The 20,628-nt window shown below is 51.5% G+C and overlaps 1 protein-coding gene across 3 annotated transcripts in view; it reads left to right on the forward strand.

The window, feature by feature from the left end:
- TIMM50 (translocase of inner mitochondrial membrane 50) overlaps window positions 1-8,072 on the forward strand; it is a 41,108-nt gene extending 33,036 nt beyond the window's left edge. For all 3 annotated transcript variants that reach the window (XM_033158609.1, XM_033158610.1, XM_033158611.1), the window contains exons 7-11: window positions 294-398; window positions 2,368-2,466; window positions 4,236-4,392; window positions 6,266-6,372; window positions 7,465-8,072. In XM_033158609.1, the coding sequence (XP_033014500.1) occupies window positions 294-398; window positions 2,368-2,466; window positions 4,236-4,392; window positions 6,266-6,372; window positions 7,465-7,569 (573 nt within the window). In that variant the 3' untranslated portion in view covers window positions 7,570-8,072. The remainder of the gene's footprint in view (window positions 1-293; window positions 399-2,367; window positions 2,467-4,235; window positions 4,393-6,265; window positions 6,373-7,464) is intronic.
- The last annotated feature ends 12,556 nt before the right edge of the window (window positions 8,073-20,628 follow it).

Consider the following 20,628-nt stretch of genomic DNA (forward strand, 5'->3'; position numbering starts at 1 on the left):
TATGGTAGCCTATCCCTTGACGGACAGTACAGGGGGAGCCATTGACTGTTGCCTGCACTCCTGTTTGCAGTGCAGTAGCTGGGATATGCAGCAAGAACTGCCTTGGTGTTTTATTTTTTTGGGGGGGGGGGGTGTCATGGACTTTCCCTGGTCTCCTGCCAGCATTGATCTGCGCTGGTTGGCAAGTGCTCTTTCTGTGCAGCTGGTTCTGTATCTTTCTCCCAAGGCTCCACTTTCTCTCCTCTTGTGCCCTAACCGCCCTGACTCTGTTTCCCCCCTCCCCCCCCACTCAGTTAGTGACCGGCTGGCGCTTCAAGAAGAGGCCAGGCATCGACAACCTGTTCCAGCAGTTGGCACCTCTCTTTGAAATCGTCATCTTCACCTCTGAAACGGGCATGGTGAGTGGTCTGTCGCTGCCCCCTGCCAGTCATGGCTTGGCTTCCTTAGTCCTGGAGCTAGAGCAAGGCAGAGCCAGCTTGTGACCCTGGGGCCCTGATCCCAGGAAGCAAAGGTGGCTCTGCCTCGGCAGAAACACAGGTGCGCCCCCACTTTCCTCCTCCAGAGGTGTATTCCCACACAAACCCTCTCTCCTCCTCTTGTGGGTGTGTTTTTGTGTGTGATAAGGAGGGCTGCAGGGGCGCTTCTCTACCTGCAGCCACTCAGGGTAGGCTGGAAAGTGGGAGAGCCTTGAAGGGGGGGGGCACAAGAATGAAGGAATTAAAAAGGTTGTGGGAATGTAAGAGCCCAGAGAAAGCAGATCAAGGCTGGAGCCCATACACTAACACACACACACCAAGTACTTACACATCCTGTGTAAATCATGCAACTCGAGCGCACTTGCCATGTTTTGCTTTTGTTGGATGTGGGGAAAGGACATGAAGGCTCCATCCTCCGTAGCTGGCAGGTTTCCGCCAGCAGACTGTTGCCCATACATTTCCCATCTTATCTCAGGAACCATAAACACTAGAAGTTTGCTGTTTCATAAAATAAAAATAAAGAAACACTGGGCCTCTTTTTTTTTCTTTTTTCTTTTTTCTTTCACTTTATTGTCAAATAATAATATATACATATATCTCTGTTTTGGATGGATAAATGCAATATTTTGCTTGATATTCTGTTATGGTTTTGCTTTGATTTGCTTCGAGCTTTTGAATTTGAATTTTGAAACACTGGGCCTCTTGAGATCCTGAATTCTGTGCCAGGTGCCACACCCCACACCTGCATGGCGCAAGGGGCTGGCAGGGGCCCACAGTTGTGGTTGGGGTCCCCAAAGCCTTGCAGCGGACTGAGGAATTTGTGTCCTGTCGGAGAGGGCCTGCCTGCCTGCCTGGGTCAGCCTCCTCCCTTCCACTTCTCCTTTCTCACGCTTGAGTGGGGCGGGAGGGGAGTCCCACAGGGGAGCGTGCCGCTGCTCATTTGAATATGTATGGGTCCAGCCGGACCGCCATTCAGCCCATTGAATCCAGGCTATTACTGTGCTAATTGAGTGGGCCTGTCCTTGTGGGGAGAGAACAAGAGCGCGGCCAGGAGACTTGTGGGCAGAAGACAAGGGAGCTGCCTGCCTTGTTTGCTCTTAGCACATGGGATTCTGTTAAACCCAAGTCTAAAGCGCTATCTGCGTTCAGAGCTGCGGCTCCAGCAAACGGGGCAAAAGGACGCTTTGCAGTTTTAACAACCGCTTGATGACCCCTTCGTAAGAGAGCAGACACATTAAAGAGGGTGTTTTCTGGTAGCTGGCCCACGTTTATGGAATGCCTTCCAGGGAAGGTCTGCCGAAAGCCTAGCCTGAGCGTATTTGGGGAGTGGTGCAAGGTTTTGAACCGGATGCTGGCATCTGTCTGTCTTGATGGAGGAGTGTGCCTTTGGGCGTGAAGTCAAACTGCCGGAAGGTTGCAGCTCCTGCTGCGGCTGTAGAGAACCGATATGGGAGAGACCTGTTTTGTTGCAGCCGGGGATGCAGATGATTTTTTAAGCAGCAGCCCTGGCCCGTGAGGGACCACAGCAAAGTCTGTTAGTGGCAGAGTGCTCCACAGCTGGCCAAGACCTGAGGCACAGGTTGGCACAGTATCCCTCGGGGGCAGGGGGGGGATGCGGCTTGTTCCTTTTGCTGGTGCCAGCAAGAATAGGCAGGCCAGACCATTGAGGCACATGCTTTATCTTTGTGTGTGTGTGTGTGTGTGTGTGTGTGTGTGTGTGTGTGTGTAAAATCAAGCTGTGGGTTTATTCGGGAAATAAATGTGCCGGTAAAGCCTCCTGAACCAGTATAGTAAGCACCTTCAGTTGCTCTTCCCACGGTTACAAAGACAGATCCTGGGAATGTTTGGGGGGGCATGTGAGATGATTCCGCTTCACCCTTCTCTATTCCAGACCGCTTTCCCCCTCATCGACAGCGTGGACCCTCATGGGTTCATCTCCTACCGGCTTTTCCGCGATGCCACCCGCTACATGGATGGGCACCACGTGAAGGTATTTGCAGCCAGGCTTTACGCGGGGGGGGGGGGAGAGGCCCATTGGTGTTTGTGGCCTTGTGTGTTCGTGCGCACCTTTACCTCTGGGTGGAGACATCGGGATGGCACCAGGTGGTGCTTGTCATCCCTCTGGGGAAAAGTTATGTCTTTCACCACCGGGATTTTGCTTTTTCTTCCTCCCCTCCACCTTCAAGTGAACCTAATACTTCTGGGAGGGTTTGCGCTTTAGCGAGCGTTGATTAGAGCACCCGCTTTGATTCCCAGCTTGGATCCCCGGTGCCTCCTTTGAGAGCTGTGGCTGATTCGGGGCGAGGGTGGGCTTGGCGCTTGACGCAGAGCCCCAAAGAGGAGAGCGCCTGCAGGATTTCTTTACCCTTTCACCAGTTGCGTGCCGAGTGCCGGCTGAGCATCTTGGATCTTGGCCTCCTCCTGTATTGCCTTAAAACCACCGAGAACTGGCCTGCTGGAATCTTGACGCTTCACACTGGCACAGGGTTAGGCTCCAGAGAACCCAGAGGGGCTTAATGCGAGTGAAAATCCACAGGAATGCACCGCAAGGGGGATCGAGACCCTTTGAATGCCCCGGCGCTCCCAGTGGGCTCTGGCAAAGGGGCGCTGGTCGTCCCTATCTGCATCTCCTTGCAAGGCGATGTCGGGCAGCAACCCGGGCCTCCCTTGCAGCCCTGCCTCCACAGCTGTGTTTCGAACCCTTGGCCCCTCTACCCAGCCTAGGCGAGCGCAAGGCTGGAGCAGCAGGTGCCCTGCTCGTGTTCCGCAATGCGAGTTCCCCTGTGTCTGCGCTCCACAATGGCTTTGCGTCCTCGCTGCAAGCCAGCCTGCCTTCTGTCTGTCCTCCTCCCCCCTCCCTCCACCTCCCATCTGCTGCCCCTGAGCCTGTGGGGTGTCCCTTTTCTCCCCATGGCATGTGCGCTTCTGATTGTTGTGGATTCTCTTTTCTTTCTATTTTTCTAAGCGAAAGCGGGGGAGGGGGGAGGAGGAGAGGGGAGGAAGCAGGCAGAGGGAGGGGGCAAGGATTTCTCCCCCCACCTGCTGTGAGGAGCGGTTCTGATGTTCCTCGGAGATGGTAAAACTGCAGAGGGCTCAGGACTGTAGCTGCAGAGTTGAAGGCAGGGAAAGAGGGAAGAACAATCCTAACCAGGGAGCCTTTGATATAGCGGAAACGCCCATGTGAGTGAGGCGTGGGGGGGGGGGGAGGAGGAGTATTTAATGGGACAGTCGAAAGAGGAATTGCTTTCATTCTTTCAAAGAAAATAGTTTTGCATTGCAAGGGAGATTCAAATCGGTTTCTCCCTGCCTGGTCCCTGAAGTTTTTTATTTGGAAGCAAAGTCACAGCAATCTTAACGCTGTTGTGACACAAGGCAGGTCCTGTGCCTGTATCGCAGAAATTGATACCTGGGTTAAGATTATATATTAAACGCAAAACGCCAAGAAAAAAAACAAGGTTCTGAAGCAGAACAGTGGGGGGGGGGGGGCTGGGAGGAATCTTCACCAAGAAATTCAAAGGCAGTTATTAGATCGCAAGACACAGTTTCCATTTCAAGCTCTCTTGAACCTCTTGGGGCCTTTGACCCGTTTCTCTTATTGTCAAGTAGGCTAGGACAATTGCACCTTGGAAAGTTTCTGCATCTCTTGCAGTGTGCAGGCCCGTCCTAAATTGCCTGTTGAGTTTTTTTTTGGGGGGGGGGAAGCCAGCCTTGTCTGCTGGTGACCTTCTCCAGCCTTCCTCTGTGTCTTCCTCTCGCTAGGATATTTCCTGCCTGAACAGAGATCCTTCGAAAGTGGTGGTGGTGGACTGCAAGAAGGAGGCCTTCCGCCTGCAGCCCTTCAACGGCATGGCTCTGAAGAAGTGGGACGGGAATTCAGACGACCGGACACTCTTCGACCTTGCCGCCTTCCTGAAGAGTGAGGAGACATTCGCCCAAAATAGAATCACAGAATTAGGGGATTGTAGAGTCGGATGGGACCCCGAGGTCCATCTAGTCCAGGGGTCAGCAACCTTTTTCAGCCATGGGCCAGTCCACCGTCCCTCAGACCATGTGGTGGGCTGGACTATTATTTGGGGGGGGGGGGGGAAATGAACGAATTCCTTTGCCCCACAAATAACCCAGAGATGCATTTTAAATAAAAGCACACATTCTACTCATGTAAAAACACCAGGCAGGCACCACAAATAACCCAGAGATGCATTTTAAATAAAAGGACACATTCTACTCATGTAGAAACACCAGGCAGGCACCACAAATAACCCAGAGATGCATTTTAAATAAAAGCACACATTCTACTCATGTCAAAACACCAGGCAGGCCCCGCAAATAACCCAGAGATGCATTTTAAATAAAAGCACACATTCTACTCATGTAAAAACACCAGGCAGGCCCCACAAATAACCCAGAGATGCATTTTAAATAAAAGCACACATTCTACTCATGTAAAAACACCAGGCAGGCCCCACAAATAACCCAGAGGTGCATTTTAAATAAAAGCACACATTCTACTCATGTAAAAACACCAGGCAGGCCCCACAAATAACCCAGAGATGAATTTTAAATAAAAGCACACATTCTACTCATGTAAAAACACCAGGCAGGCCCCACAAATAACCCAGAGATGAATTTGAAATAAAAGGACACATTCTACTCATGTAAAAACACCAGGCAGGCCCCACAAATAACCCAGAGGTGCATTTTAAATACAGTGGTACCTTGGGTTAAGTACGCTTCAGGTTAAGTACGTTTCAGGTTAAGAACTCAGCTTAAGAACAGAAATAGTGCTCCGGCGCCACAGTGGCAGCAGGAGGTCCCGTTAGCTAAAGTGGTCTTCAGGTTAAGTATGCTTCAGGTTAAGAACGGACCTCCGGAACGAATTAAGTACTTAACCCGAGGTACCACTGTAAAAGGACACATTTTACTCATGTAAAAACACGCTGATTCCTGGGCCGTCCGTGGGCCAGATTTAGAAGGTGATTGGGCCACATCCGGCCCACGGACCTTAGGTTGCCTACCCCTGATCTAGTCCAGCCCCCTGCAATCTCAGCTAAAGTATCCATGACAGATGGCCATCCAACCTCTGCTTAGAGACCTCCAAGGAAGGAGAGCCCACAACCTCCTGGGGGAGACTGTTCCACCGTCGAACAGCTCTTGCTGTCGGAAGGTTTTTTCCTGAGGTTTAGGTGGAATCTTCTTTCTTGTAACTTGACTCCATTGGGTTGAGTCCTGCTCTCCGGAGCAGAAAACAAACTTGATCTCTCTTCCATGGGAACTGGCTAGCCCAGCCTTTCTCAACCTTGGGTTCCCAGACGTTGTTGGACTACAACTCCCATCATCCATAGCCAGCAGGGGCAGCAGTCAGGGATGTTGGGAGGGGTTTTCCCGCAACACCTGGGAACCCAAGGTTGAGAAAAGCTGGGCTGTAGGTCGTGGGACGAGCCTGCCCCAAAGCATTTGTAGGATCCCCTTTCCCTGTCCAAGGGTATTCAGTGAGTGCCTGTTCCACACAGCAAATTTGTGACTCCGACCGCTGCAGAGAGGAGCTTACATGGCGTGTAGGCACTGCCGGGTGGAATACAGGAAACCAAGGGCTTCACTGCCAAGGCTAGGGCTGGGGAAAGGCTCCTTGCCTGAAACTCTGGAGAGAGTAAACGGTACTGAGCTAGATGGAGCAATGGTCTGACTCAGAGACATAAGGAAGCTGCCCTCTACTGTGTCACTAATACATAAAATGTGTACATGATCCTGGCTGGTCCTCCTTTAATGCTTCTTGCCTCCTTGCCTGGCAGCCATTGCCTTGAGTGGCGTAGAAGACGTCCGGACAGTGCTGGAAAACTACTCCTTGGAAGAGGACCCCCTGGAGGCATTCAAGCGCAGGCAGTCACAGCTGGAACAGGTGAGGAGGAGTGCAGAGTCAGGGCTGGGGGAGGCTGCTACTGCTTTGGTGAAGCCCTTAAACACAGTCAGGCTGCTGGGGTTGCAGAGTCACCGTCCCAGTCACTTGGTTGGGAAATCCCGGTTTCCCTGCTAATAAAGTAGAAATATTTTAGCTTACTTAGAATGTTCAAAGCTCATTGTGGTAACACTAGAAGAAGAAGAGTTTGGATTTGATATCCCGCTTTATCACTACCCGAAGGAGTCTCAAAGCGGCTCACATTCTCCTTTCCCTTCCTCCCCCACAACAAACACTCTGTGAGGTGAGTGGGGCTGAGAGACTTCAGAGAAGTGTGACTAGCCCAAGGTCACCCAGCAGCTGCACGTGGAGGAGGGGAGACGCGAACCCGGTTCCCCAGATTACGAGTCTGCCACTCTTAACCACTACACCACACTGGCTCTCTCGTACCATCTCGTATAGCGAGGCCAGCCCAGTGGGCAAAACTGGTGCCGGAAAAAAGCCCCCACACTCAATGCAGATCTTAGTCTGAGTGTGGCTTTTGCAGATAGTGGGGTCCCAGAAGATTTTTTTGCCTTCCACCGCCGTGTCTTGGTTGGTTCTCCTTTTTTCTCCTTCTCAGTGGATCAAGGGAAGGCAAGTGCCTCAGAGGATCTGCAGAACGCCTTCTCCACGCATTGGCCTAGTTCAACCTCACATTAAACCGTAGTTTAAAGCAAACCATGGTTTACTGGTGCATGCAGCAAAAAAAAAAAAAGGTTCGCGCAGCTCTTCCCCTCCACTGCTGTGGTCCTGCAAACAAAACAAGCACCTGAGTCTGCCCTGCCACGCCATTCAATCCTGGGCTTGTGGTTTCTCTTTCTCCGAACCCACCCTGGGCAAGCAACCAAGGTTTGCTGATCATCTGCATGAAGGCAGTTTAAAAACAAGCCTCTGGCTTGACGTGGCATGTGAGCCAGGCTGCTGAGTTACTCTGCTAGCCTCCTTGACACGTCCACATGTACGGGAGTGGGACTGGCAAGGCTCGGGGCGGCAGCCCTTCTGGATTCCTTGGCGATGACCAGGCTCCGTTTGTGTCGCCCGTTCCTTTCGCAGGAGGAGCAGCAGCGCCTCTCTGACCTCTCCCAGCACAAGAAGCAGCAGCAGCTCTTCCTGGGCTCCCTGGCAAGCCGCCTGTGGCCTCGCTCCAAGCAGCAGTGACGCCTTCGAGGGACAGCCACGCTGCCCGCAGAAACGGACTCCTCGGCCGCTCTGGTCTCTGGAGGTGGCAGCCACACCCGAGGGTGCGGCACAGACTTTGCCCCCCCCCCAAGCCAGGGGCTGCAAGAGCTGGCACCCTCCGTCTCATCCTTCCTTGAAGTTCCAGCAGCAATATCCCCACCGAGGCCTGGACCGCTGTGTGCATGGACTGGGGTCTCTCTTTTTCCCAGGGGAGGAACTCTTCTGGAGCACCGGGGTCTGTGGTGACCTGTTGAGCAGCCTCTCCTGTGCGCAGCCAAGGAAGTGAGCCTCGCCATCCTAGCCAGGAAAGGGGGGAAGATTGGGGGGGGGGGCGCAGTGTTCTCCTAGATAGCCTCCAGACCGGTCTCTCGCATCCTGTTATCATGTTCCCTTCAGGCTCCAGGCCGTGCTGCTACTCTTCTGGGGCAAACAGAAATGAATGTTGGGTGTACTCTGAAATAAATGGCCACCTTTCTAGCGAAGGCACTGTCGGCGCTTTCTTTCCCCCAGCAAGAGTGTGTGAACGCGTGCGCTCGAGTCTTCATGCTCTTGCGAGATGGGAACCTGCTTCCTAAGAGACTGCCTCTTTTTCCAGCGCGGCTTGGGAGGGAGCCAGATCCCCTGGCCCCACCTTCTCCCCACCTTGACATCTCGGTGCAGGAAAGCCAGCTCCAGCCTTCATCCGGAGTCCAGATCCGCATGTAAACAGGAAAGAGAGCCAGCTGGGGGTATGCTGGGCTAGAGTGGGGTGGGGTGCGCAGGGCTGTGGGCTTTTACAGGGGAGGAGATTTAGCTCCTGCTCCACTTCTGTGCCGCATTTTTAAAAAAATGACTTGTGGTTTCCCACCACCTTCTCTGTAAATGTCAGTAAAACCCTCTGGGGCAGGGACTTCTACTGGTGCTCGGGACTGCCCCGCTCAGCCCAAATATATAATACGCAAATAACGGACCGTTGGACAGCTCAGCATCTTAGGAACACCCGCTTCAGTTGACCCAAGTTGCCGGACTCGGGAGAAAAAGCTGGGCATTAGGAGTTGGGTGGGGAACTGATGTGTTGGATGTGGAGAGGAATTTGTAGATCGGGGGGTGGGGGGTGGACTGTCTGCAGCTGAGGAATGTGGCCAGAAGCAGCTTTGCCCAGAGCAGCCACACAGGTAGCAAGAGAGCAAAACTCTCCCCTCCTTCCTGCGCAACTCTTACGCAAAGATGTGCCGCAGCGGCACACGGCAGGTGCGGTACCTGCAGCGTATACCTGCAAGCGTGAGACCTTAGTTCCAGCTTCTCCGACTGTGCACTGGCCATAATGGCTGCCAAGTGCCGTGTGAGCAAGCCAGTTTCAAACCAAAGCACGGAGCGTGGTCCCCGACCCCCAGCCCACGTGGCACAGAGGCGAGGCCTGGTCCCTTTTGGATTAACAGCAGGCCTGGTGAGTCCCTGGCACCATTCCCCTTCCTGGTCTTTTTTTCCAGGGCAGCTGAAAATGCTGTGTGTTTGTGTGTGTGTGTGTGTTTTCCGCCTTCCTTACCTTATTCTTCTTAGAAAGAATGTAAGGGGAGGGCACAGGGAAAGACACTTCCTGACAGGAACTGAATCCAGATCTTTCCCACACTCTCCCCCCCCCCTCGCTTCTCCTCTCCTTCCCCCAAAGAAAATCCCTTTCCAGGCTGTCTTAAGGTGGGGAACATGAGAGGAATAAACAGCTGGAGGTGGTGGGGGGGGGAGAGAGGCACAGAAGTGTTTAGAACATAAACAGGACGTGACTCTGGAAGGAGGTCTGCATCCCCTTCTGGGTGCTCTTTAAATGCAAGGTTACTTTGCACTGATATTCTCCCCCCCCCCCCCTTGCAGCCAAACAACAGGAAGGAGAGGGGGCGGCTTCTCTGTGCGCCATGTGTGTTTGGGGGGGGGGGCGGAGTAATTTCAGGCTTGGCGGAGGAGAGGGGTGCCTTCCAAAAAGCCATGCACAGGTTGGTTGGTTTTTCAAAGGCATACAATGCCATGTTTTTTTAAAAAAAACAACGAACCACTGGAAGGTCAGAAATTAACCTAAGATTGCACATCCAGGTACGCCGTAAAGAGGACACATCCTGCCCTCCCAAAATGAAAGATGGAAACCAGTTAAGAGCCAAATCCCTTGGGAAATAGGAGGAGCCTTTGCCTGAGCACTGCAGGTAGGCAGGTAGGTTTCCCAGGGAGAACATTTGCCACAGTTGTGGAGCCACCACTGAAAAGGCTCCTCCTCTCTTGACTTCTTCCTGCATCCTGAATTGGCTGTTAGCGCTTTGGGCAGCATAAATAGCCTGGCGTTTGTTGTATTGATCAGTGCTAAGCTATTATCTGTGTATTCCATTTATATCCCACTTTTTCTTCCAAGGAAAAGGTGGAATATATCTCATCGTTATCAGTAAGATAACAAGGGAAACAAGGTTTGTTGATACAGCGGCCACACAGCCCACGCTTCCTTGACTCAAGATGTTTTGTACATGGTTCTCTTCCTCCCCATTTCACCCACAACAACGCTGTGAGGTAGGTTCAGCCTCAAGGACTGTGGCTGGCCCAAGGTCACCCAGTGAGCACGACTGAGCAGGGATTTGAACCCTGGACTCTGCTGGGTTTTATTCACTACACCATGCTGAGGTTTGAGGCCCAGGTGCTGGTTCTGCTGAGGGTGGCTGCTGTGTTAAAAACTATGGACAATCCAGCCTTCACACACACACACACCCCAGCTGTTCCAGACAGCAGCCTGCTGGGGCTGGTGGTCCAAAACAGCTGGAAGACCCCAGGTTTAGGAGGAAAGGCTGCATTAAGTGACCCCCTAAAAGCGGCAGGTTGCTGAGCTGACGTTTCTGCACCTACAGGTGAAACTCGAAAAATTAGAATATCGTGGAAAGGTTCATTTCTTTCAGTAATTCAACTTAAAAGGTGAAACTAATATACGAGATAGACTCATGGCATGCAAAGCGAGATATGTCAAGCCTTTATTTGTTATAATTGTGATGATTATGGCGCACAGCTGATGAAAACCCCAAATTAACAATCTCAACTTTGGGGTTTTCATCAGCTGGATGCCATAATCATCACAATTATAACAAGCAAAGGCTTGACATATCTCACTTTGCATGTCATGAGTCTATCTCATATATTAAACTCCAGTAGCTAATGAAAACAATTGCTTACATAAATGGACTTTTCCACAATATTCTAATTTTTCGAGTTTCACCTGTAATTCAAACCCCATGCTCTGCGTCGAACTTTGGGAGGCAAGAGGCTACTAATCTCACACACACAACAAGGTTGCAGTTCGACTTGCAGGGCCTGCGTCCTCTCTCTCTCCCCCCCCCCCCAAGCCTCCGATAAATAAATAAATCCCAGTGTTGCCAAGGTCTTGTCTCATTGCTTCCTGTTTGGCGTGTATAATGAATCCGTTTCCTGCACCTTTTGACATTACCTCACCCTCGGCCTGCTGTTCTGCATCCCGGTTCTCCCCAACCCCCCAGCCTCCCGTTGCTCACCCCAGGCTGGTTTAGCAGAGCAGAAGCTGCAAGAGAGGCGAAGAAGAAAATCCAGAGGGTAATGCGGCTGTGCAGTTTGCTGCTGCGAGGTGGCATGTTTCGGAAACGAGAGATTCCTCGATGCTGACTTGTGTGGGAAGACCTCAAGTCCGTCCATAGCTCAGTGGCCGAGCGCATGCTTTGCCTGCAGAGTGTTGCCGGCCCTGGCGGTGACCTTCCCAGTTAAAAAAAGGATCTTGGAGGACATAGAAGAGCATGCTGGATCAGGCCAATGGCCCATCTGGCTCAGCATGCTGTTCGCACAGCGGCCAACCTTTGGGAAACCTGCAAACAGGACCCAAGCGAGAAGAGCTTGCTTGTCCTGTGGCTTCCAGCAACTGGTATTCAGAAACACTGCTGCCTCCAACTTCAGGCAAGAGCATGAGCATTGGGGCTGTTGTTCAGTCGTTCAGTCGTGTCTGACTCTTCGTGACCCCATGGATCAGAGCACGCCAGGCACGCCTATCCTTCACTGCCTCTCGCAGTTTGGCCAAACTCATGTTAGTAGCTTCGAGAACACTGTCCAACCATCTCATCCTCTGTCGTCCCCTTCTCCTTGTGCCCTCCATCTTTCCCAACATCAGGGGCTTTTCCAGGGAGTCTTCTCTTCTCATGAGGTGGCCAAAGTACTGGAGCCTCAGCTTCAGGATCTGTCCTTCCAGTGAGCACTCAGGGCCGATTTCCTTGAGAATGGATAGGTTTGATCTCTTTGCAGTCCATGGGACTCTCAAGAGTCTCCTCCAGCACCAGAATTCAAAAGCATCAATTCTTCGGCGATCAGCCTTCTTTATGGTCCAGCTCTCACTTCCGTACATTACTACTGGGAAAACCATAGCTTTAACTATACGGACCTTTGTCGGCAAGGTGATGTCTCTGCTTTTTAAGATGCTGTCTAGGTTTGTCATTGCTTTTCTCCCAAGAAGCAGGCATCTTCTAATTTCGTGACTGCTGTCACCATCTGCAGTGATCATGGAGCCCAAGAAAGTGAAATCTCCCACTGCCTCCATTTGCATTGGGGCTAGTAGCCATCAATAGCCTTGTACCCGAACACGTCCGATGCTCTCGTAAAGCTGCCCAGGTTGGTGGCCACCTATTGCCTCCTGCGGGAGGGAGTTCCATAGTTCATGAACTTTGATCCGTGCGCTGCTCTTCTAGGGCAAACTGCTCAAAGCAGGCCCACGGCCATTGTCACCTGACCCCACCCTCACCCATCTCTCCACCCCCAATCCAACCCCTTCCCCCTTTTCTTCCTAATGTCTCAACAAATGAAAATGATTTGTAAAAATGTTACATGGGGGGGGGGGGCCGAGAGAGAGAGACGTTGCACATACTTTTGTAAATCAATAAATCTTTAATAAAAAATACTAAAAGAAAAAGAAACCGTGATACCACTCTGAAGGCACCCTAGACTCCCAACAGCAGCGAAGACTATGGGGCAATATCCCCTTCGGCTATATAACATTCAGACCTAAACTCGGTGGGAATTGCTTTTTTATTTGTTCGGAAAGCACACTCCCCCCCCTTTCCCCCCCTTTCCTAATGTATCCCCACTCAATGCCTCCCCTCCACCAAAAGAAAGCAGCAAAATCCCAGCCCAAGTTGCTGGCAGCAGACAGGTTGGAGACACAGCCCCCTGTGCCACTTCCTTCCATTCATGTTTACAGCAAGGTCCTGTGCTTGTTGTTTGGCCTCCCATGCCCTGGTTGCAAGCTTGCTGCCTCATATACGAATACAAAAGTCTTTACGTTGCACCAGGGGCGCTTCCCCGCAGCAGATCATTATGGCCTGGGCACTGCCCATGTGCATGCAAGGTTTCCGCAGCATCGACATGATCATGTCACTCCCCGTCCCCCCAGTATTTTCTGCCGCTTTGCTTTTCCTGAGAGGAGGTCCGGCTGTGCCGGCATCAAACTCGAGACTCGGAAAAGCAAGTTTCCTTCTTGCTCACATTTGCCACAGACTTCGATGCAAAGAACACGTAACGGCCACTTTCCAAAGAGCAGGAATGTGCTTGGAAAGGCTTCGCTTTGCGGCGGTGTCTTTGCAAAAGACTTTTGTGCCTTGTTCTTAATTTTAAGGAGGAGGAGGAGGAGGAAGAAGAGAGGGCCCCTCACCTGGAAGCCAGAACGCTCCCTGGCCACCAGAGCCCCTTCCTTCGAAAGCTATGTCTGTGCAGGATGAGAAAGGTCCTCTGCACATGCTCAGATGCTGCGCGCTCTCACACCCTTGAATGTTTTCACAGTTGTGTCTCTTTTCTCCCCACCTCCTTTGTGCCTGCTATTTACAGGGAAAACACAAGCTGGGGGGGAGAAGGAGGGCTGTAAATTATTGGGGAACACCCAGCGCTGACAGCAGGATTGTTGTTTTTCCTCCCCCCCCCCAAAAAAAGTTGGTGCTACAAAAATAATTCAACTCTGCAGCCGTGTTGTCAGAGCATACTTCTCTAGCCTGGGGGAGAAAGATGGGAGGGGGGGGTGTCTCCAGAAAATGCTGGCAAGCCCCAATTTTGTTCATAAATGAAAATCCCACCCTTCTTTTTCCCCGGGCATAAATTACAGAGCGAGTAAATCGCACCCAAGAACATAGGAACGTACAAAACTGCTTTTATACCAAGTCGGAGCATTGGTTCATCTGGTTCAGTATCCCCTGCTCTGACTGGCAGCTGCTCTCCAGGATTTCAGGCAGGAGTCTCTCCCAGTCCCGCCTGGAGATGAAGTTTGGGGAAGCGTTGAAGCTAGTGAACTGTTCGAAGTGTCAAGAGAGAAGTAGAAAGGTTGTAGCTCCCGGGACAAAGCTGCCCAGGTGGCAAGATCCTTGGGTGAGTCCCATCAACATCGGAGACGAGATCGGAAAAGCCTTTTCTGTGGCCGCTCCCGGATTGTGGGATTCCCTCCCAAGAGAGATCAGCCTGGCTCCCTCCTTGTTCTCCTTCTGCCAGCAGGTTAGCACCTTCCTCTTCAGACGGGCCTTTGAAAACTAAGGAGCATGGGATGCTGATCACTGGGCTGCTGTTTTGGGCAAACTGCATTTTAACTGCTGGTTCTAACTGTATTTTAATTATTGCTTTTAACAACTTTGCTTTGTATTTTATAATGGTTTTTTTAATGTTGTAAGCCACTGTGAATGCCAGCTTGGGAGAAAGGCAGAACATAAATACTACTACTGACACGGGTGGCGCTTTGGTCTAAACCACTGAGCCTCTTGGGCTTGCCGATCAGAAGGTCGGCGGTTCGAATCCCCGCGACGGGGTGAGCTCCCGTTGCTCTGTCCCTGCTCCTGCCAACCTAGCAGTTCGAAAGCACGCCAAAAAAGAGTGCAAGTAGATAAATAGGCACCGCTCCGGCAGGAAGGTAAACGGCGTTTCCGTGTGCTGCTCTGTTTTCGGTTGTGCCAGAAACGGCTTAGTCCTGCTGGCCACATGACCCGGAAAAACTGTCTGCGAACAAACACCAGCTCCCTCAACCTGTAAAACGAGATGAGCTCCGCAATCCCAGAGTCGTCTGCGACTGTCAGGGGTCCTTTACCTTTTTACTGCTAATAATAATTATTTTATTTATTTTGTTTTGTACAATTTATATATACCACTTGATTGGTTTATAAAAAAAAAAAACAGCCTCAACACAGTTTACAGAAATGATTAAGCAATAGAATCTTCAGTAAGAAAAATAGAGCAATAATTTAAAACTTTCCAAAAGTTAAAAGCGCTTTCAAACTCGCATCGACTTTCAACATATCTGGGTAGGCCGATCTGAACAAAAATGTTTTTAGCAGGCGCCGTAAAGAGTACAGTGAAGGTGCCGGCCTTGTGTCAATAGGCGGGGAGTTCCAAAGGGTAGGTGCGTCCACACTAAAAAGCTGATTTATTACCAATGCAGGGCAGGTCTTATGTGGCTCCTGTTGCCAGTTCTGCAGATCAAAGAGTGGGCAGATCTGGGCACTAATTTTCAAAACAGGTTCCCCCAACCTGGTGCCCTCCAGAGGCTTTGGCATGCCTGTGGCTCTCACCCTCCTCAGAACCACACAGCTGTGCTGGCTGGGAATGACAGGAGCTGTCATCCTAAATATCTGAAGGGCGCCAAGTTGACAAAGGCGCCTTTCAACTAACCTGGCTGAGACTCAGGGGCGTAGGGAGCCGCTTTCCCGCCTGGGGCAGCAAACGCGGGGGCACCCCTTCCGTGCTGTGCTGCCATTTGTGTGCACGTCCACCCAAGATGGCGGGCGCAAGCGGCTGGCACCCCTTCCATGCGGCTGCACAGCAAGTTTTAAGGCTGCAACGTGCAAACAGCAGCACAGACGCTGTGCTGCTATTTGCACGCTGCAGCCTTAAAAGTTGTCACGCGTCGGCGGCGCCGATCGCAGGGGTGGGGCACCGCCCCGAGTGTCATCCCCCCCCCAGGGCGGTACCCAGGGCGGACCGCCCCCCTTGCTCCGTCCCTGCGGAGACTGAGATCAAGGTTTCCTGCTGCCTCATTCAAGTTCCCCAGGCACCACTGCAAAAAGGGTCTTCTCAATTTCTCGCTGTGCAGATGCTGCCTGGGAGGTCCCTTTCCAACGATGCCTGCTTGAGAAATTAACGCTGTAACGAAGGCTGCCTGCCATTAGTTTGCCAGAGCTGCTCCCTGGCATCGGTTTGCGAAATGGGGGATTCTCTTTAAAATTACAGCTTTCTCTTCCTCTCCCCACTCACCCCTGCCCAAATAACCTTCCTTTCAGGAATTAATTGCCCCTCTTTTGCCTTGGCAGTGGCTGTGCCAATATTTTGACATCCCCGGACTGTTCTTAACGCAGCAACGATGTTTGTTTACAGCTCAGCATGGCAAAGGAAGCGAGACCTTTTTTTAATGGGTAGGTTGAAAGGAATATTGGCTGCCTTCCCAAGAAGCCTGCCCTTTTCTTTATTAATAGGAGGGAGAAGATGTGTCCTAGGGTATACATGTGCTCTTTGGGTACATCCATCCATCTGAAAAGCCTTGATGGACCTCACTTCATGTCCATCCTAGTTCAGCGGCGAGGAAGGGCCCATAGCCAGTTGTACGGCCGTCCAGGGTCATGGTGGGTCAAAGACCCATTCCTGTTTCTGCCTCCAACATCCAAGAGCATCAGCATGAAAGGGGACGTCTTCTCATCCTTTGGAGCCAGTCAGAGTGGAAGAAGAAGAAGAGGAAGAGGAAGAGGAAGAAGAAGAAGAAGAAGAAGAGGAGAAGTGGAAGAAGAAGAAGAAGAAGAGGAAGAAGAAGAAGAAGAGGAGGAGGAGAAGTGGAAGAAGAAGAAGAAGAAGAAGAGGAAGAAGAAGAAGAAGAGGAGGAGGAGAAGTGGAAGAAGAAGAAGAGGAGGAGGAGGAGGAGGAGGAGGAGGAGGAGGAGGAGGAGAAGTGGAAGAAGAAGAGGAAGAAGAAGAAGAAGAAGAAGAAGAAGAAGAAGAAGAAGAAGAAGAAGAAGAAGAAGAAGAGGAAGAAGAAGAGGAAGAAGAAGAAGAAGAAGAGGAAGAAGAAGAAGAAGAAGAGGAGGAGGAGAAGTGGAAGAAGAAGAAGAAGAAGAAGAAGAAGAAGAAGAAGAAGAAGAAGAAGAAGAAGAAGAAGAAGAAGAAGAAGAAGAAGAAGAAGAGTTTGGATTTGATATCCCGCTTTATCACTACCCGAAGGAGTCTCAAAGCAGCTAACATTCTCCTTCCCCTTCCTATGTGAGGTGAGTGGGGCTGAGAGACTTAAGAAAAGTGTGACTAGCCCAAGGTCACCCAGCATCTGCATGTGGAGGTGCGGTGACGCAAACCCGGTTCACCGGATTACGAGTCCACCGCTCTTAACCACTACACCACGCTGCCTCCCAATGGTGAGGTTCGGCTCCTAGGGTCACCCTGGAGAAGACATGCAGGAAGAACAGCGAGGAGAGAAATTACGGCACTCGCTCCCACAGGCGGCAGTGGTGGCCACCAACCTTGGTGGGTTTAATAGAGGATTGGACAGATCCATGGAGGAGGAGAGGGCTATCGATGGCTATGAGTCACGTTGGCTATGCTCTGTCTCTGCGGTCGGAGGCAGCCGTGCTTCTGAATACCAGTTGCTGGAACCCACAAGAGGGGGAGAGGGCTCTTATGCCCGGATCCTGCTTGTGGGTTTCCTACGATGGGCATCTGACCGGCCACTGTGCATACAATATGACGTTGGCCTGACCCAGAAGGCTCTTGTGATGTTCTGCGCGCTCCGAGGCTGAAAACACAAGATCCTTCACTTTCAAGAGAGGAGTGTGCAAGTTCTTACAATGGAACTTCGGGGAAAACGCAACTTAAGTCGCTCTGAAGGAAGATATTGGAGCACTCCAGATCATTTCCCCCTGGTGTGTGCACAGAAAAGAGTAGATCCAGCTGAAAGGCAATGCGTGGAGATCTGCGTTGACCACTGCAATGCATCCCCATTTGTATAAGAGGAGTGTATGATCCTATAAGGTTATAAATCCTTAGAAGGGGTGTGGCATTATCGAGAAAGCATCCTGCAAGTTCTGCATTTGCCACTACACTACTGGCCAGACATAGCTCCGGTGTACAGCACCTGCAACTCCAGACAGGCAGGACTTGGAGAGACCAATGGTCTGACATGGTACAAGACAGCTTTGTTATGATCCTAACCTGTTGCTGTTGTTGTTCAGCCGTTCAGTCATGTCCGACTCTTCGTGACCCCATGGACCAGAGCACGCCAGGCACTCCTGTCTTCCACTGCCTCCCGCAGTCAAACTCATGCCAGTCACTTCGAGAACACTGTCCAACCATCTCGTCCTCTGTCGTCTCCTTCTCCTTGCGCCCTCCCTGGTCCTGAATGGGGCAACTGTGCCCCTGAAGGACCAGATGCGCAGCCTGGGAGTCATTCTGGACTCACAGCTGTACATGGAGGTGCAGATTAATTCTGTATCCAGGGCGGCTGTCTCCCAGCTCCATCTGGTATGCAGGATGTGACCCTCCCTGCCCGCAGACTGTCTCTCCAGAGTGGCGCATGCTCTGGTTATCTCCCGCTTGGACTACTGCAATGCGCTCTATGTGGGGCTACTTTTGAAGGTGACCCGGAAACTACAACTAATCCAGAATGCAGCAGCTAGACTGGGGACTAGGAGTGGCCGCCGGGACCACATAACACCGGTCCTGAGAGATCTGCATTGGCTCCCAGTACGTTTCCGAGCACAATTCAAAGTGTTGGTGCTGAGCTTGAAAGCCCTAAACGGCCTCGGTCCAGTATACCTGAAGGAGCATCTCCACCCCCATCATTCAGCCCGGACACTGAGGTCCAGTGCCGAGGGCCTTCTGGCGGTTCTTTCACTGTGAGAAGCAAAGCTACAGGGAACCAGGCAGAGGGCCTTCTCGGTAGTGGCACCCACCCTGTGGAACGCCCTCCCATCAGATGTCAAGGAAATAAGCAGCTGTCCTATTTTTAAGAGACATCTGAAGGCAGCCCTGTTTAGGGACGTTTTTAATATTTAATGCTGTATTGTTTTAACATTCGTTTGGGAGCCGCCCAGAGTGGCTGGGGAAGCTCAGCCAGATGGGCGGGGTACAAATAAATTATTATTATTATTATTATTCCCAACCCCTCAACCGTTTGTCAAATTTACCTCTCCTGGATCCCCGAGTTTGCTTTTACTCAACTTGGGAAATGCTCTGAGACCCTCTTCTTGGCAATGTGCGAATGGGTATTGTCTTTTTCAATAGTCCGCCAGCGTTGACCACCCCTCTTCCTCACCATGTGTCAAGGTGCGAAAGAGTGTGCCTCCTATTCAGCTGTGTGTTGCCCACCCCCAGGGAGAAGGGGTGCTGCATTTCACACCCTGGCGGCACATGGCAGGAATCTGAGCCATTCCCTCTACCGTCCTATCGCCTTCCCCATTGTCTTGACACCTTCGGCTGGCAAATGCATTGGGGGTGGAGTGGGGAGAAAGTGTGTCCCTGGGAAAGGCATTAAGACCTTGCTGTGGGGGGCGGGCCGCAGCAATGAATCTCTGACCTTTGAAGAATTGGTCAGTTGTCCTCCTGGACTAGCCATTCAAATTCCATGCTGCTTTTTTTGTGCGTGGGACAGGGAGGGAAATCTCTGAGCTTTTTTCCCGCAAGGGCAAAACTTCCCTGTTCAGCATAATTGAAATCTGTTTAGGTTGAATAAGCAAATAAATATGGCTCTAGTCCTTGCGCTGTGGGTTAAACCACAGAGCCTAGGGCTTGCCGATCAGAAGGCCGGTGGTTCGAATCCCCGCAGTGACGGGGTGAGCTCCCGTTGCTCGGTCCCTGCTCCTGCCCACCTAGCAGTTCGAAAGCACGTCAAAAGTGCAAGTAGATAAATAGGTACTGCTCCGGCGGGAAGGTAAACGGCGTTTCCGTGCGCTGCTCTGGTTCGCCAGAAGCGGCTTAGTCATGCTGGCCACATGACCTGGAAGCTGTACGCCGGCTCCCTCGGCCAGTAAAGTGAGATGAGCAACCCCAGAGTCGTCCACGACTGGACCTAACGGTCAGGGGTCCCTTTACCTTTAGTCCTTATGATTGTGGGAAATGGGGTTCCAGCTAAGTCAACAGTGCTCAAGTCTTGATTTGCAACTTAATTTTAGGAAGTGGAAGATTTCATAGAATCCTAGAATCCTAGATTTGGAAGAGACCCCCAGGGCCATCCAGTCAAGACCTCCAAAGAAGGAGACTCCACCACACTCCTTGGCAGCAAATCCCACTGTCCAACAGCTCTCACTGTCAGGAAGTTCTTCCTAATGTTCAGGTGGAATCTTCTTTCTTGTAGTTTGAATCCATTGCCCCGTGTCCGCTTCTCTGGAGCAGCAGAAAACAACCTTTCTCCCTCCTCTATAGGACATCCTTTTATATGTTTGAAATGGCCCCCAATCAATGGAAGAGTGCAGAGCCCTCCCCCCCCCGCAAGATTGTGAGTTTATGATTGCAAACACATCTCCATCTTCATCTGTGTCATTCTAGAGGGGACATTGCAAACATGGTTACCAACAGTTGAACAGAAGCAAAGGTTGGCCGTTCTTCCAGGTCAGTGAACATGGAAATCATCTTAGCTACTGGGGGGGGGGTATGTTTGGCTGAGCATTCCCCCCCCCCAATGCTTCAGTGCATGAATGCAACAGCAGGCACCTTCTGGACTGGACCTGTCCAGGGGTCACAACTGAGGCACGGGCATCTCTCTCCCTGCCTTCAAATAATAAAGCAATCAACAATTTGCCAAAGCACTTGCAGGTCAGCAGCCGAAGCTGGGGGCATGTCGGAAGGCCTAGGAAAAAATGGAGGTGGGGGAGCGGGGGGGGGGGAAGGTGACCACAGAATCAGACTCTGTACGCTCCTAGTTGGAAAGCAAACAGAAGTGATGTGTGGGTTTTTTTTTTCAAATCAGGGTTAAAACACTTGTTTCGTGTTAAAACACCTGTGACACATTCGGTGAGCTGGTTGCCATTGTAGGATGGGGAATTGTTAGGAAGAAGAAGAAGAAGAGGAGGAGGAGGAGGAG

The sequence above is a fragment of the Lacerta agilis genome, chromosome 8, assembly GCF_009819535.1.
Source record: "Lacerta agilis isolate rLacAgi1 chromosome 8, rLacAgi1.pri, whole genome shotgun sequence".
NCBI classification, from domain to species: Eukaryota; Metazoa; Chordata; class Lepidosauria; order Squamata; family Lacertidae; genus Lacerta; species Lacerta agilis.